Below are 15042 nucleotides of genomic sequence, written 5' to 3'. Positions count from 1 at the left end.
TGAGGGACTCCTGATTTTGGGGGTTCAGTGTAGGAAACCCAAGAAGCTCTTGATCTTCAGAAAATGCTTTGTACTTACTTCCCCAAGAATCAAGGCTCCCACTTTAAAGTGTCTCAGGGTGTTACTGAAGAGGGTCTGGTGCTTGGAGTCCCTCCTTTCGCTGATAAATGATATAGCATCATAGAATTGTTTAGGTTGGAAAAGACCTTTAAGATCATCAAGTCCAACTGTAAACCTAGCAATATACTGAAACTTAGAGTGTTTTCCCCAGAGTACTAAGAAAGTGGAGTTGTCATTTCTAATTTGAAGTTTGCCATCCAAAAGTTCAGGAATCCCCCCCAGACTCCCATAGATATTTCCTGTCTCTAAAGGCTTATGTGGCATCCAACCAAAATAAAGCGCGCTCCTGGCACAGTTGTCCTCCAGCTCATGACATGTCTGGCAAACCATTTAGGTTACTGGACATGATGTTCCTTCTCCACACCACAGGGCTTCCAGCAGGCCCCAGCTGAGGTGCCTAGCATGCTTGTCTTGTTGTCCTGCAAATGACAAATTGCTGTCTCCCTTTTCAGCACCAAAGCTGAGCCTCGAGTGCGGTGTGGATCTCCTTTTTCTGATGGACAGCTCAGCAGGGGTCACACTGGAAGGGTTCCTGCGCTACAAGGCATTCCTCAAGAGGTTCCTCCAAGCAGTGATGGGCCAGGACTCGCCAATGAATGTGGGGGTGGCCCAGTACGATAATGATGTCAGGATACCCATTGAAGTGGGCCAGCACAGGGATGCATTCAGTCTCATGAAGCGCATCGATGCTTTGAATTTCAGTGGAGGAGGAACTCTGACAGGCAGAGCCCTGCAGTACATTGCACAGCATGGTTTTAGGAACACCCCAGTCTCTGCAGACATGCAGGATGATCTCCCACGTGTGGTTGTCTTGCTCACTGACTCCAAGTCCCAGGATCCAGTGACAGAAGCCGCTAAGTACGCGAGGGACCAAGATCTCTTCTTGATCGGTGTAGGCAGCAGCTTCATGAGAGTAGAGCTGACCAAAGTGACTGGCAGTCCGAAGCAGACAATTGTCTACTCGGACCCCCAGGACCTGTTCAACAGGATCCCAGAGCTGCAGAGAAGAATCTGCAGTGTGGACAATCCTGAAGGTAAGGCTGTGATATGGGCATTGTGGGACGACTTTGTCAAGCCATGAGGAGTTCTTATGAACTCCACTGGGGAGGAGGGAAGGACAGAAGTATGACTGTGCTTGTTTTGTTTGTGTCAGTCACAGATCCAGGGACTAACCTTCCATCACTGCTTTTTATGATGGATCTCTCTTGGTGTGAAAGGGTCGTAGATCACCCTTCACAGTCAGTGATCAGCAGAGATGAATTTTGCCCACCATTTCCACCCCCTGCTTTTATTTGGTCAGAAAGGATTACATATATATTCTGAAAAATACTGTGTTTGCACTCTTTTATCCAGGCTGCCAGGTGCAGTCACTTGATTTAGCATTTGCAGTGGATGCCTCATCTGGAGTTGGCCTGGAGAATTTTCTGCGGCTGAGGGACTTTGTCAGGAGCAGCTGTTTACATTTCAGCATCAACCGTGATGTCACCCAAATTGCCCTTGTGATCTATGGCAGCAAAGCTCACACTGTGTTCGCTTTGGACACCCACACAAGCAATTCAGCTGTCCTCCAAGCCATCGACCAGGTGCCTTTCCTTGGGGACTCGGCCTCTGCTGGCAGTGCCTTGCTGCATATTTATGGTGACGTGATGACAGTGCAGAAAGGAGCAAGACCTGGTGTCAACAAGGTGGTGGTGGTGCTCACAAACGGAGGCGGCATGGAGGATGCAGCTGCCCCAGCTCAGCAGCTGAGGCACAATGGCATCTTGGTGTTTGTGGTTGTCATTGGGGACGCACGGAAGGACACGCTGCTGAGGGTTGCTGGGTCTCCCAACTACCTGGTCCACATCTCCTCCTATGAAGACCTGCAGTATTACCAAGACCTTATCATTGAAAGAATCTGTGAAGGTGAGAGAATGTCCCATCCTCGTTCTTTACGCTGGTGCCACCAGCTGTTGTTATTGTAGGTTTTCTGATGCTTTACCGAGTAAGCTTGATACTATCTTTCACATTTTACAGAGGGGGAAACTATAGCATAGAGATCTGGTGACTGTCCAAAGCAATCCTATAGGAAGAGGAACCACCTTCCCTAAGATTCAGTCGAGTGGGTGAGATTGGGCTTAGTGTGACTGGCTCTTTCCAGCCCTGCCAGGTCGAGGTTCTGCCTTCCCTGAAAGAAAAAGAAGTTTACTCTTTTTCTGATGTTGCTTTAAACCTGTAGAATTTACTGTGCAATACTGTACCCCCTGCAGTGTTGCTGGGGGGGCTTAATGGGACACATTTCTGCAGCCAACAGTGTTGGTTCCCAAGCGAGGCCTCTGCTGTCTTGTTCAACAGGTTTGTGCCCAGCTGTTTGCAAAGTGCTGGGTCTGAAACCTTATCAATCCTGTTCCTCCTTAGTGTCCCGCTACTGAAGTTATCATGTAGGCTTTCAAGATTTTATTTGCGTTGCACAGGATTTAATCCTAAAATCAGAATCTGCCCATTTTGAAGCCTGCGGACAGTTAAACTGAGGCCTTCAGACAACTTGTAATTAATTTTGTTTGCAGGACCAAATGCTTATCTCCAAAGTGGGAGGGAACACTTTTCAAATATTCATGTAAAAGCTCATGTTTGTGCAAAAGAAAAAAAAAAAGTGCACTTTCTTCAAAACTTTGAGTCCTGAGAGCCAGTCTCCAGCTGGAAAAAAATTGACCCCAATACCAAGTTTGAAACATTTGCATGCTCAGTGTGAGTGCTTGTGTTTGATGGAAGTCAGCTTTTCAGAAAGGATAGCAGCCCTAGTTTGCAGGGATTAGTGGTGGCGAAAGTTCTTCTAGTTAAAATGCCATGCCTTGTTTCTCATTCAAAATAGTCTGAGTTTAACATCTAGCTATTTGCTTTTGTTATGTTTTTAACCCATTTGTAAGATCAAATGAAGCAGCATATTGAGTTTCAGCACAATCAAAGGTCCTTTTCATCTCTGGGCATGCCCGTGGCTCCTTCAGGGTTAGAAAGAACTACAGTGCTGTCTCTCTGGGGTGAGGAGCTGGTCTCCTGGCAGGCTCTGCAGACAGTTTCTACCTGGAGCTTTTCAATGTGCTCCTATTGCAGTGGTATTTTCAGCTGTGTTGTTATAAAAACAATCTACTGTACCATGAAATTGACTACGGTGCCACGGCTGAAGGGCAAGGTTCAATGAGTCAGGGTAATAACATATAATTTCCTGAGACTGAATTGCTGCTTTCATTTCATGTGCAGGTAATCACTGTTTGTAGTAGATGGGCTGAGACCAAGGGCGATGTAAAGATAAGCCCTTCATTCAGTCTTCTACTCCCGAGTCCAAGGCTCAATAACAGAATCATTGCCTGTGAAAGGACTTTAAAAAATTTATGACTCATGATACAAGTATTTGAGAAACAGACCCTGCCTCTGGACACCTGGAATATCATATTCATTCTGTGGCTCAGCTGAAAACAGACTTGAAAGGAACAATCCAGGGTCTAGGAGAAAAGATCCCAAGCATTAAATATATGTGAATCTGATTAACAGAAACACAAGCTCTTGTGATCATCAAAGGGTATAATCCCTGAAGTGCAAGAAGCTTGTTGAAGTTGATACTGTGTTAAGAGTAGGCTTGAGTTCAGAGAAACAGCATCTGGGTGGAACAGCATGATTCCCCCAAACAGGGACCATGAGGTTATGCTGTGGAGCAGCTGTGGAGGGAGGTGGTGGATGCATGGCATGTGGAGCAGAGCACCATGGAAAGGTTCTCTGGGGAGCAGCCAGCACCTGGAAGATGAGTGGTGTGTCCAAGAGATCCAGCTTTCATTGTCAGCAGCAATACCAAACTACAGTGAAAGTGGCCATCCCTGGGGATACACTGTCAGGCAGGACTCTATCTGAGATGTCCCATGATGAGAAAATGGTGTTGAACACAACTTGGCTCCATATAAAATCAACAGGAACTAAAGACTGAGATGTCTCAGATCTAGGATTTGACTGTCAAAAAACTGAATTTCAATTATAATTTTGCCAATCTTGGGTGTAGTTTGAGAGTTGATGTGCACATATCGTTATCTGTACAGGGAGAATGAGTACAATGTGTGGTAAGCTGTAGCAACCGTCCTGATGGATAGGGGATAGAATTTATATTATTTCCTTCTCCCCCTTTTTCTACTCCCTCTGTGCATTTTCTACCGCAGAGCAAAGGGCAAGGCTAGCAGCTCCAGACTCTACACCACGTAGTTGTTCAGCAGAGGAATTTCACGCCCTTACCAACACTGCGGTGGTGTTGCCAGCAGACTGGAAGCAAATCCCTCTGGGATGCTGCTACTTAACCTAATGTATTCACAGCAAGGCAGCATGAAACACTGCCAGCCCTGCTGACAGCTGGGCTCTGCTGTGTTAAGAGGGTTGGGAAAGCTGTCACATACTGCGCAAGAACAGGGCTAATAACAGCTTGGGCTGTGGTTGCAGGGTTTTCTCTCAAACCTCCTAGAAAAGAAGCCCAGAAATTTTTCCCCTGTTGTTTTCCATTCATGCCATTCCTGCTTCCTAGCTGGCTTCTTGTCCTTGCTTCTCTCTGGTGGAAACTCACGTCCTCTCCAGGCCAAAGGGGTTTGAACTCCAGTGGCATTTGGGGTTGTAAACTGCTTGGAGCAGGGCATGTGTCTTGCTCTGCATTGGGAGTGTCTGGATGTGGAGGGCTTAGAGGTGCTCATGTGTTCAGTGCACAGCTCTGAAGATGCTCCATTTTGCTTTTCTTTGATATGCAGCCTAACATGATGCCACTCTTAAGCTTTATTATGAATATTCTCCTCCAGATTAGAACATCTAGCAAAGCTGTTTTTCTTCCTCTTCTCTAGGTTAAACACAGAGGAGTTTGTCCTGTGTGTCAAGACAGGGTTGTGAGCTTGCGCCCTCTGCCATGTTAATGTGGCTTTCCAATCCCATTAGCCCTAGATGACAGTTTTTGATGTCTGGAATATATAGTTGCTGTTATTTTTGCAGCACTCCTGATGGATGTGGGTCCTAGCTATTAATGCTCTGTAGAAGTGCCTGAGCCTGCTGTTCTGTTTGTGTTTGTTGCAGAAGCAAAAAGCCCCGTGAACCTGTGCAAACCCAACCCGTGCATGAACCAGGGCGTATGCATCCTCGGGCCTGGGAGCTACCGGTGCAAATGCCACGGCTGGGAAGGACCCCACTGTGAGAGCAGTAAGGATCAGCAGGTGGCAACCACGGCAGATGTCATCCATTCTGCCCAGCCCCTCTGAACGGATCCCACATCTCCACCTCTCCCTCCAGCAGAGATATGGCTGTAACTCTTGGACAGCTGTTTGGTGGCTGGGTCTTGGTGCTGGCATGGCCTTTGTCACGTGGAAAGTGGAGAGGTTTGGGCTGCTGAGGGGAACAAGGGCTTCTCTCAAGAAGCTGTGCCCTGTTTTACATATTCACTAAGTGAGTTGACTGTGAGGGGACCCCAAAAAGGTGTAATAATTTTGGTAATCTTCCTCCACTCTGTTCTGTTCCTCTTTTCCCTCTGCCTTGCTAGAAGAAGCAAACCCTCTTTGACCCCCGGGGTGGAAAGCTCTGGCTCCCTTTTAATGGGAGGGAGCTATCTCTGTTGGAGTGTGACTCTCTATTGCTTTCAGCATTTCCCGTGGCACAAAAGCCTCCCCATTGCCTTCCTCCTCTTCAGCAGGGGAGCAATGGCCAGGAGGTTGTGAGCCTCTGGCTCCCTAGAGGTGGTCCTGTGCCCATGGTGAGAAGTTCTCAATTAAGTGTTTTTTCCCCCCTAGTATTGTGCTCTTTACCTGAGTCTAGGAGTTCTGACTTCCACCCCATGGCCTCTCATGTCTGTCAGCTAAGGCCAAGTGGATGCTTTTTGGGTTGTAATGGACTGAGCATGAACTTATGACTTGGTCCTAAAGCCCCTATCCCACACCTGTGTTTCTGTTCCGCAACAGGAGTTCTCCGGGGCGATTCTCTGAGGTCCCCGGTCCTTCCTCCACACTCCCATGTACAGCAGAGTTCAAGTGGTTTGCAGCACTTCTCCAGAGCCCCCCGGCACACCAAAAGACATGTGGATCAGAGACACTGACACAGATGTGCTGGGTGCTCCAGTTCTCTGTCCAGGAACGCTTACTGCCACTCGCAGGCACAATCCAGGAAGCCACCACTGTCCTTGACATTGATTGAGTTGCTCCAGCACAGGGACTGTGCTGAAGCCATTCCCAGTTCCTGCATTGCACAAACTGGGCTTCCCAGTGCTCTCTTTCTTTTTTATTTGAAGTAAATATTTGTGTTTAAGTATTTATTACTGGCATTTTGCATTTCCTCATCCAGATTCTAGTGGTGTTTGATTATTTTTTTTAAACAGACTTCTTGAGAGATCTTTGAGTTAACCTGAAAATATGTAGAAGTCTGAACAGTTCTGGAGCTCCTGCTGAAGTGGTATAACATAGATTATGCACTAGCAGCCAGGTGCTGGAGTGAATGGCTTGTTACATGCAGAAAGACAAGAGGAAGGAGAACTGATTACGAGCTTCTATTCTGTTTTGTAAATTGTCCATGCCACTTTCTTCTCTGAATTTATTTGGAGTGATTGAATATGGTTTAGCTTCATAGGCATTTGGTAGCTGCCTATTTTTGATAAGGAGAGGTTTGAAAAGGATTGTTTTTGCAAGAGCATTTAATGATTTATGCAACTCCAGTCAAAGCTGTGACAGTCAGTGTGTGTTGCTATTTTTAGTAGGTGCGTTGACTATTTTTGTCCTAGATTTGACCCAGGTCAAATCCAGTTACCTATGCTGCAAGGACGCCGAGTAAGGGCAATCCTCCAGCCATTTGCAAACAAAGGTCCCGGCCTGTTGTAGGCTCTGGACGGAGCCATGGTTTGTACTGTCCCGCTGGTCTTTGGACCTTGGTCTGTCTGCTTTCAGGTTTAACTCCATTCGTCCCCTGCCAGCCTCACTCCTACCTGCCAGCCACAGTCTGACCTGGAGGGGACGGGACCCGGACAGCCTCCTGAGCGGCTTCATACGGGTGCTGGGAGCAAAGCACGGCAGGCAATGTGCAGGTCGGAGGAGGAAAAGGCCTGGACCTCTCCTCCCAGATCTCATTCACCCTTTCCTTTCTCCTCCTGCTGGCCACATCTTTGCTCTCTCCTTCGCCAGTGTGTATTTTTCTCTTGTTCCTTCTTTTTTGCCCATTCCAGGTCAAGTCTCACCTCTTCTTTTTGGTGCTGTTTCCATGGCTCGGAGCTTTGCCATTTTGCTTTGCTCTCCTTCTGGAGCTGGCTGGGGAGAACAGTGTGCTTGTCCTGGCCTGAACCTGGACGGGTGAGCTGAATGGCATTTCTGCCTCCCCTCGTTGTTTTAAGTTGATCTTGTCCCCAGCGCAGCAGTGGTCTCTGCAGCATAGGCTGGGCCTCTGCTGGGCTGTGATGGTTCATGTGTCTCTAAAGACAGTTTGGCCACATGCCTGCATCCTTCAGAGCATCAGCACCGATGGATCACTAGATCAGTTTGCCCATGAAGCTGTAAAATTTACATAATTTCTCCCCCAGGGCCCATGGTTCACACTGTTGGGTTTTTCTCTGCTGCCTTTCCCATGGCATCCATCACCTTGGGAGAGCAGGAGCAGCTCTGGACAGGGCTGAGGCAGAGACATTAACTGTGACTGCCAGCACTTGTGAAAATAGCATCTATTGTTCCCAGAAGAAGAAAAACCCCTTCACCCAGATGTCCTGGCCCCATGTTTGAATAGTAACATTAGATGTACAAAGAGAGACACAAATTACTCTGCAGGTTTGTTGTCAATGGAAGAATGGTCTAAAAGCACTCCCGGGGATGAAAGCTGGCACTGAGACAGGAGCAGCACTGTCGTACCTTGTGGGACAAACAAGGCTAGGAGAAAGGAGAATTTCCTCTTTCTTTTCACTGTCACTTTAGTAGATTGTCTGTGTCCTAAGGCACAGCAAAATAGAGGCTTAGTTGAAGGGCTAACATTTGGGATAGAAAGAGAAACTAATCTATTAATGTTACTTATTTAGGCATGGCTGTAGCTAAGCATTGCCTCTGCTGTAAAACTGTCACTCATCTCTTGTAGGGAGAATGGGCTAGATCAGACTCACAGCTGACACCAAAGATGTGGTTCGTGTTTTATGGTGCAGAAGTGCCCATGGAGCTGGCTGGATTCCAGCCAGACTGCTCTGAAAACTCTCCCTGGCCTCCCTGTGCATCCTCTGTTGCGTGAGGGGTCAGAGAGACCGTGACTTCTCACCCTTATTGCCCTGTTGGGTTTGCAGCTCCCTGGTGGCTTCTCTGCTATAGTTGGTCTAACAGCATCGTTAGTTCACTCCTCACAGGCATTTGTCCTCTGCACGATCAGTCTTCCCTCTCAAATGGAAGCATATTTACCTCGTCTGGCACACAGCTCTGGAGCTGGGATGTGCTTTCCTAGCCTTGTACAGGTGCTTAAAGCCTTTTCTTTGTATCCCTGTTGCCTGCAGGACAGTTTGTACAGTGCTGCTGAGGACTTTGCCTCGTGGCAAATGTGGTTTGGTGTAATCTTTGTTTGTAAGTTCTCTTTGTTTTAATGCACAGCTAGTAAGTACATTTTTAGAGTGCATGGGCTTGACTGGGACAAAAGATGCTTGCCTGGGTCCTGAAGGGGGGGCAAACCCTGTGTTTGTACCATCCTGCTGGTTTTAAGCACAGACAGACAAACCTCTCTGTGGAATTTGGGAATTGCAGACTGTGAAATCTCATGCTGGAGACAACATTTTAATGCTGGATGGGATACATCTAGCCCTGTGCATCAGTTTCTCAAGTAGAGACGGTATGAAAGATTGGAAACTCGTGAAGGAGTTTCAGGAAAGCTGCTTCCTAAACCCAGCCCTTAGCCTCCCTCCGTGTGCATCTGACTGAGGTCTCAGTGCCCAAAATGCCCCAGGGATCCCCGTGAGGCAGGGATCTACGTGTGCTGTGACTGTGACCTTCCTCCTAAACGTGGCTGATTGCTGAAGCCTTGGATTGTTGCTCAGATGTGCTCTGGCAGTGGCAGCATCCACCAGCTCTCCTTTTGTACAAGACAAAGCACTTTGCAAGGTAAGGAGGTGTTGGGGCATTGGGAGGAGATGGGAAAAGCCAAGCTGATAACAAAGATCAGGATATATGGGATGCTCTTGGAGAGACCTGCTGATCCCACAGGCAAGCAGGACACTTGTTGAGCAGTTGTTGGAGCTGTTTTCTTTTTCCTTTTAAAAATTTGAGTTGAAGATCCTGGCTAATTTCTAGGCCCTTTCTCCTGCAAATCTTAATTTAAAAAGAGAGTAAGTAAGGGGCTTGGGTCTCTGACATGATCCCTTATTCAATTCACTCTCACAGACTTGCTTTGATTCAATCAGAAATACTTAATGAGAACTTACCTGATGGGAGCTCATTCCCTTAAGGCTGGGTTGATGTTTGAGGCTGGCACAGCCACCAAGGAGGTGGGGTCCCTGCGAAGCCAGCGCTAATCCTGTCTGGGATTGGGGATGCTGTCTGTGCCAGGTTGTCATTAGATGTCTGGGCTGCCGTTACTAAGGGAGCTGTGAATTATTCTCACTCCGTAGGATCGCTGGATGAGCCGTGGCTGGTCGCGGGCCGTGTGCTGACTTCAGGGGAGAGCCTGTTTCTCCTTTAAGAAACTGGGATTTAAGTAAGTACCATGAATTTCACCCTCTTTAGTCTTACCTTCCCTCAGCGAGCAAAACCATGCCTCTTTGTGATGAGTATATGTGTTCGGTGCCTGTACTGTAAAGGCTGCAGGCAGGGAGCTGGGCTTTGGACCCTGCTGTGCCACTCTGCCTGGGCACCAACAGCCGGGGCCAGCCTGAGGGAGGTACTGTAGCACTGGCATGGGGTCTGCTGATGCTCCCCTTAAAGCCAGCTGGCTTCTTCAGCTTGCAAAACACCTGCAATCTTACTCTCTTCAGTAGAAGTAATTTGATTCATACCCAAAACAACTTCTATAAACATTTAGGCCAACTTCTCCACCAGTAAGAAGTAGTTTTTTCCTTTAAAATCTGGCACTTGTGTCTTATTTGGAAATCAAAGTGCCCACTAGCTCTCCTGATGTGCTAGGCAGGGTGCCCCAGTAGCTGTTGTATCCAAAGCAAGAACTGAGTGTACTCAGCACGTTTCTCATACCTAAGAAAAATGGTTTGTAGCAGCAAATTTCCTTCTAGAAGAATATGGGCTTCTGCTTGTGACACACTGCAGGCCCCATAGTGGCCTGGCTGCATTGTGCACAGGTGAGAATTATGCTGGGAATAACTAACAAAGCAATAACAATAAGCATTAAATTGTGTGTTAGATATCCAGTAGGAGCTCTGCCTCCCCTACACAGCTGTGTTTTGGGGCCCAATCCTTCAACGTGGTATTTTGTAGGATGAGACTGACTTGTGTCAGGCACAAGGGCTTTGTGGTGCTTGGGTGAGCAAGTTCTTCAATCTGGGTGCAGCTGTGCCCCTTGGCAGCTGTGTTTGCTACCACAATGCTCCATGGGGATCAAAAGGCAGAGGTGTGCTGGGGATAGCCGGAGCTGATGCTGCGGTGTTACAAAGCAGCCATAGGTGATGGGCAGTGCTGCTGAGGAAGGATAAAAGCAACTGCTGCTGCCCCTTGAGCTCACAAAACAGCAATCCCAAATCGAGTTATTATTTTGGGATTCCTGGGCTCAGAGGCTGACAGGACACCGATGGGCTTGTTGGCAGGTTTGTGTCAATGGGCGGACTAGGAAAGGCAGGGGAGCAGGACATTCCCCAGGATTTTGTGCTGTAGCTACAGTGCCTTCCCAAGCTTTCTGCGGGAGTGGAGCGAGTAGTGGTACAGCCACCAAAAGATATTTCACAGACGTGTCTGGCTGGGTGTCTGTTCTGTAAAGACTGGCCTCAATCACTTTCTTTAGTAACTCTATTCCTTTCCAGCTAAACCCCATCCTGGTTTTCCCTTTCGTGACTGCAGCAGGCACTAAGCATTGCACACAGTTGCTATCTAGTGGCCAGAGGAAGGTAGTGGATGCATTTTTCTCTGCTGCTTTTGTGCAAGAGGACTGTGCTACGGAGATACAGGTAGGAATCTGTTACATGTATTCATGATGCATTCATGCAAATTCTCAGGGTTATTGCTATTTTTCAGTGGGTTAGCTGTCCAAAACTTTTTTTGATAGATGGTGCAGTCACTATAGAGGACTAAATTTTTTAAGCTGTAGTCTGTTGCAGTTGTAGAGTGCATAGCTAAGGAACTTCCTAGTAACTAACAAACAGTGTTGGGGGTTTGATGTACTTTAAATCTACTGGCAAGTAGAGCAGGGACAAGCCCCATTACAAAGAAAAAACACTGGTAACATAATATACTCAACATTTTATTATAAAACCCTCTAAAGCGCCACTTTATAGGTCACAGTTACAACAAAGGAAATGCCTTGAGTTAGGAAAACAATGGGGATGCAGAGACATTGTTTAACATTTCTTGTTTGGGGAACGTGTGTTGCTCAGGACTTGCCTATGTTTACCATCCCCTGATGGAGATAGCCCCGTGGGACCACTGAAGCTGACTGGGCTGTGGTGGGGAAAGCAGAGCTGCTCTCATCCATCGCTGTCTCAGTACCACTGTGAAATGTCTGGACAACTCCTGGAGGATGACAGCAGAGTGTGTACGGTAAGAGCATGTTTGACACATATTTAGGGTGTAGAGAGGCTCTCCTGCCAGCTCATCATGGGTGAAAACAAAAGCCTCACGGTGCCCATAGCCTCCCTGTGCTTTGGAGAGGAAAGTCCCCTGGGTCCTGAACCAGAAGTGTTTCAGTGGTTTATTTGCATGAGTTTTTCCTATGTGCAAACCTTGCACAGGGACAAGCCTGACAGCTGGGGCTGATGTACTCCTCCTGAGGCCTGGGATTAGCAATTCTTCAATCTGCACTGTAGCAGAGACTTTCAAATTAAAAAAAAAAAGGGAGGTCACCTTTCTTGCCTCCAGGATACCCTGACCAAGCTCTTTGTTGCACTCTGGCTCCATGGCAGTGGCAAGCAACCCCAGAGCCCCTTGTCAGCACATCCTCACTCACCCCAGTGCCACTGCTAGCTCTGGGTGTCACAGCCCCGCACTCCTCCCTGGCTGTTGGGCCTTTGTGTGAAGAAGGAACACCCCTTCAGAGGTGGTCTCAGGCCCATCAAAGGATTTCAAGGGTTAGGAAGGTACAACATTTTGCCTGTCTGTCTTTACCCTGGCTCTGGGTCCTGCTCATCGGTGTAGCTGCAGGAGCCCAGGAACAACCCAGCCAGGGTACCAGTGCTGCTTTAGCTTTGCACAGCTGGAAAACAGCTGCAGCCCTGGCACAGCCAACCCAGCAACTGAGCCTGGGCTCCAGGGCTGAAGGACCATCAGAGGAGACAGGCTGAGGAGCTTCCAGGCCATCAGACATGACAGCAGGGTACAGGGAGGAGAGGGTGCATGGATTTCTGAAACTCCCCTTACCCCCCTTCAAATTTCAATGTCTTTTAAATTTAGCGGTCCCAAATGTCCAACATCTTTCATTGGAAAGCTTGGCTAGGGGAGAGGCAGGTGGGCTCTGTGGGCCACACTGCCAGGGCCCAAAGGCTATATTAAGTTTAATAATTTGAAAATAAGGGTGATGGCACCAAGATGGCCAGCAGCTCACCAGAGATGTGGCAGTGCACCCTTGCCTGCCAGGCCTGGAGGAGAGCAGATCAGCCCTGCCTCTGTGGAGGGGCCCCTTTTGCAGAGGGATGTCTTCAGCAGATTGTACAGCTGCAGCTCTGTGAGGACCAGAGAGCATCAGCAAAGTGGTGCTCACAGCTGGGGCAGGAGCACAGGGACAGCTTTACCTCCCCTCCCCTGGGAAAGGGCAAGCCCTGAAGGATACACTGGGATCCAGCTTCCCCATCCAACAGCTGAGCAGGCCTGGGCCTTCAGTAAATTATTAACAAACCTTCAACTATGATGATTTTTTTTTTTTTTCAGAATGAAGTCCTCAGGTGAAGTAGACAAAGATCTTCAAGAAAGTTAACTGAATCTGCCCAGAGCTCTTGGTGACATCAGTCTGTAACACAGCTTATAGCACAAGAAGGTGAGCAGGGATCTTCCTCAATATTCTGGCAAATCTGCAGCAGCCTGGTAGAAGTAAGCACATGCTGGGATGCATCAGGACACTGAATTAAAAAATCCCCTGGACAGGCTGCTGTGCGCTTCTCATTTGTGTCTCAAGCACTGCTCAGGCATGGTTATTGCCCTTGACTGAAGGCTGGATGAAATGCAGCTGAGCGATGACTGGCAGCAAGACAGGTGAGACTTCAGTTGACTGCAATTTGCCACTACAGGTTGAAAACCACTGGGGTATAAAGAATAACAGAGGCCCCTTCTGAACCCACTACTGTCACTAATATAGAAACCTTAATAACTCATTGATAAACCTTCAGAGTAGAAATACACAAAACACCCCTATGTACAGTAACATTCTTGTTTACATCAACTGGGTTAGGAATCTGATGCAAGGATTGCCACTGGTTGTTATTGTTTTAGCTATGTGATTGGGACTTGTCTGGAAAGAGCAAGATCATTTGGGATAACTCGCATCAGCAGCCGTTGACTCCATTGCTGCATCTGAGCAGTTGGCGTGACATGGAGGAGGCACTTGGTGTGTGGTTGTGTTGCACACCCAACCTCCACCTACAAGTGATTGAATCCCCTTGGCCATGCATGGGCAATTCCAGTCTTTAGTCCATCTCTGAAAAACACGGTTCTAACTAGCTCCCTTCTTCTCCCATTCCTGCCAAGGAATAAAGGCAAATTAGTCAAAAGGCAAATGTGCCAAGCCATAGTAGCCGTAATGTGCACAGGATCAACCCGATCATCTGGTACCCAAGGTTTTTGGCTGTTATAAGCAATACACACATTTATTCATTTAAATTGCAGCCAGGGCAAGCCCAGGTGAAAAGACCAGAGGAAAACCAGGCTGGCCTGCTCCAAGTAGTGCTCAGTCAAGGGTACTTCCCAGACATAAGACCCCCCACAACCCTGTCCCACTACAGCCAGTCTGCTCCACTGCCAGAAGGGAAAAGCAGTGGCTGTCCCAGATGGATTTTTCACACATTACCTTAGCTTTCTGTAGGACTGTTCCCTTCCCCGTCACCATGACAGATAAAGGCCGGTTTTTTAAAGCCGTTGCTGAGTTGACTGGTGAGTTCTCTGCACTGTTTGCTGGACTGGAACTTTTTACCTGAATCTGCAATAAAAATAATAGAAATGGTGATGACTTCAAGACTACCAAGAGAGTGCTGCCATTCCCCACCATCTCCTAGTCACAGTCACATCCCACTTGCACTGAGGCACATTTTTTCAGAGACACACCAATTTCAAAATACCACCAGCATGTGTGTGTGGTGTGTTTGGGTGTTGAGGATACAAGCAGAGGTACTGAGCAGGGCTCAGGCGGTGATCATCTCCATTTCATGGGAACCAAGTTCCCAAGAAGGAATTTAGATGCCTGAATTTCCCCCCCCAAAACATCCCTTTGCTCAGCTGAGTGCAGAAGGAGCTGGGTCCAGACCTCCCTGGCCCCAGAGGGTGTTGCTCAAGGTCCCATAGGGAAATACAGTCCCTCTCCTGAGCCCCAGCCCCCTTTCACCTCCCCATCACTGCTGTTATATCATTATATTATTATTATTTTATGTATATTATAGATAATTATTATATTTATTATGTTAAATATAATCTATACATTTGTATAAGATTACATATTATAATAATATAATTATTATTATATTATAATAATTATAATTATTAAATATTATTATATTATTAAGCAGGCTGAAATAGCACAACTGCCCAGCTGCCAGAAAGCTACTGTGCATCCCAGGGGTGCCCCCCCCCCCCCCCC

General features: G+C 47.6%; 2 protein-coding genes across 2 annotated transcripts in view; one reads left to right on the top strand and one right to left on the bottom strand.

Moving 5' to 3' along the window:
• Positions 1 to 6199, top strand: part of VWA2 (von Willebrand factor A domain containing 2) — a 28963-nt gene extending 22764 nt beyond the window's left edge. Inside the window, exons 11-14 of the mRNA XM_010564985.1 lie at positions 573 to 1154; positions 1474 to 2025; positions 5191 to 5313; positions 6066 to 6199. Coding sequence (XP_010563287.1) covers positions 573 to 1154; positions 1474 to 2025; positions 5191 to 5313; positions 6066 to 6199 — 1391 coding nt within the window. The remainder of the gene's footprint in view (positions 1 to 572; positions 1155 to 1473; positions 2026 to 5190; positions 5314 to 6065) is intronic.
• Positions 6200 to 13419: 7220 nt separating this feature from the next.
• Positions 13420 to 15042, bottom strand: part of AFAP1L2 (actin filament associated protein 1-like 2) — a 50255-nt gene continuing 48632 nt past the window's right edge. Inside the window, exons 18-19 of the mRNA XM_010564983.1 lie at positions 14260 to 14382; positions 13420 to 13932 (exon numbers count right to left, since the gene is read on the bottom strand). Coding sequence (XP_010563285.1) covers positions 13906 to 13932; positions 14260 to 14382 — 150 coding nt within the window. The 3' untranslated portion in view covers positions 13420 to 13905. The remainder of the gene's footprint in view (positions 13933 to 14259; positions 14383 to 15042) is intronic.

The sequence above is a fragment of the Haliaeetus leucocephalus genome, unplaced genomic scaffold (assembly GCF_000737465.1).
Source record: "Haliaeetus leucocephalus isolate CR32 unplaced genomic scaffold, Haliaeetus_leucocephalus-4.0 Scaffold184, whole genome shotgun sequence".
In the NCBI taxonomy this organism is placed as follows: domain Eukaryota; kingdom Metazoa; phylum Chordata; class Aves; order Accipitriformes; family Accipitridae; genus Haliaeetus; species Haliaeetus leucocephalus.
The sequence above is the reverse complement of the archived record's forward strand: the minus strand, read 5'-3'. Positions and strand labels throughout refer to the sequence as shown.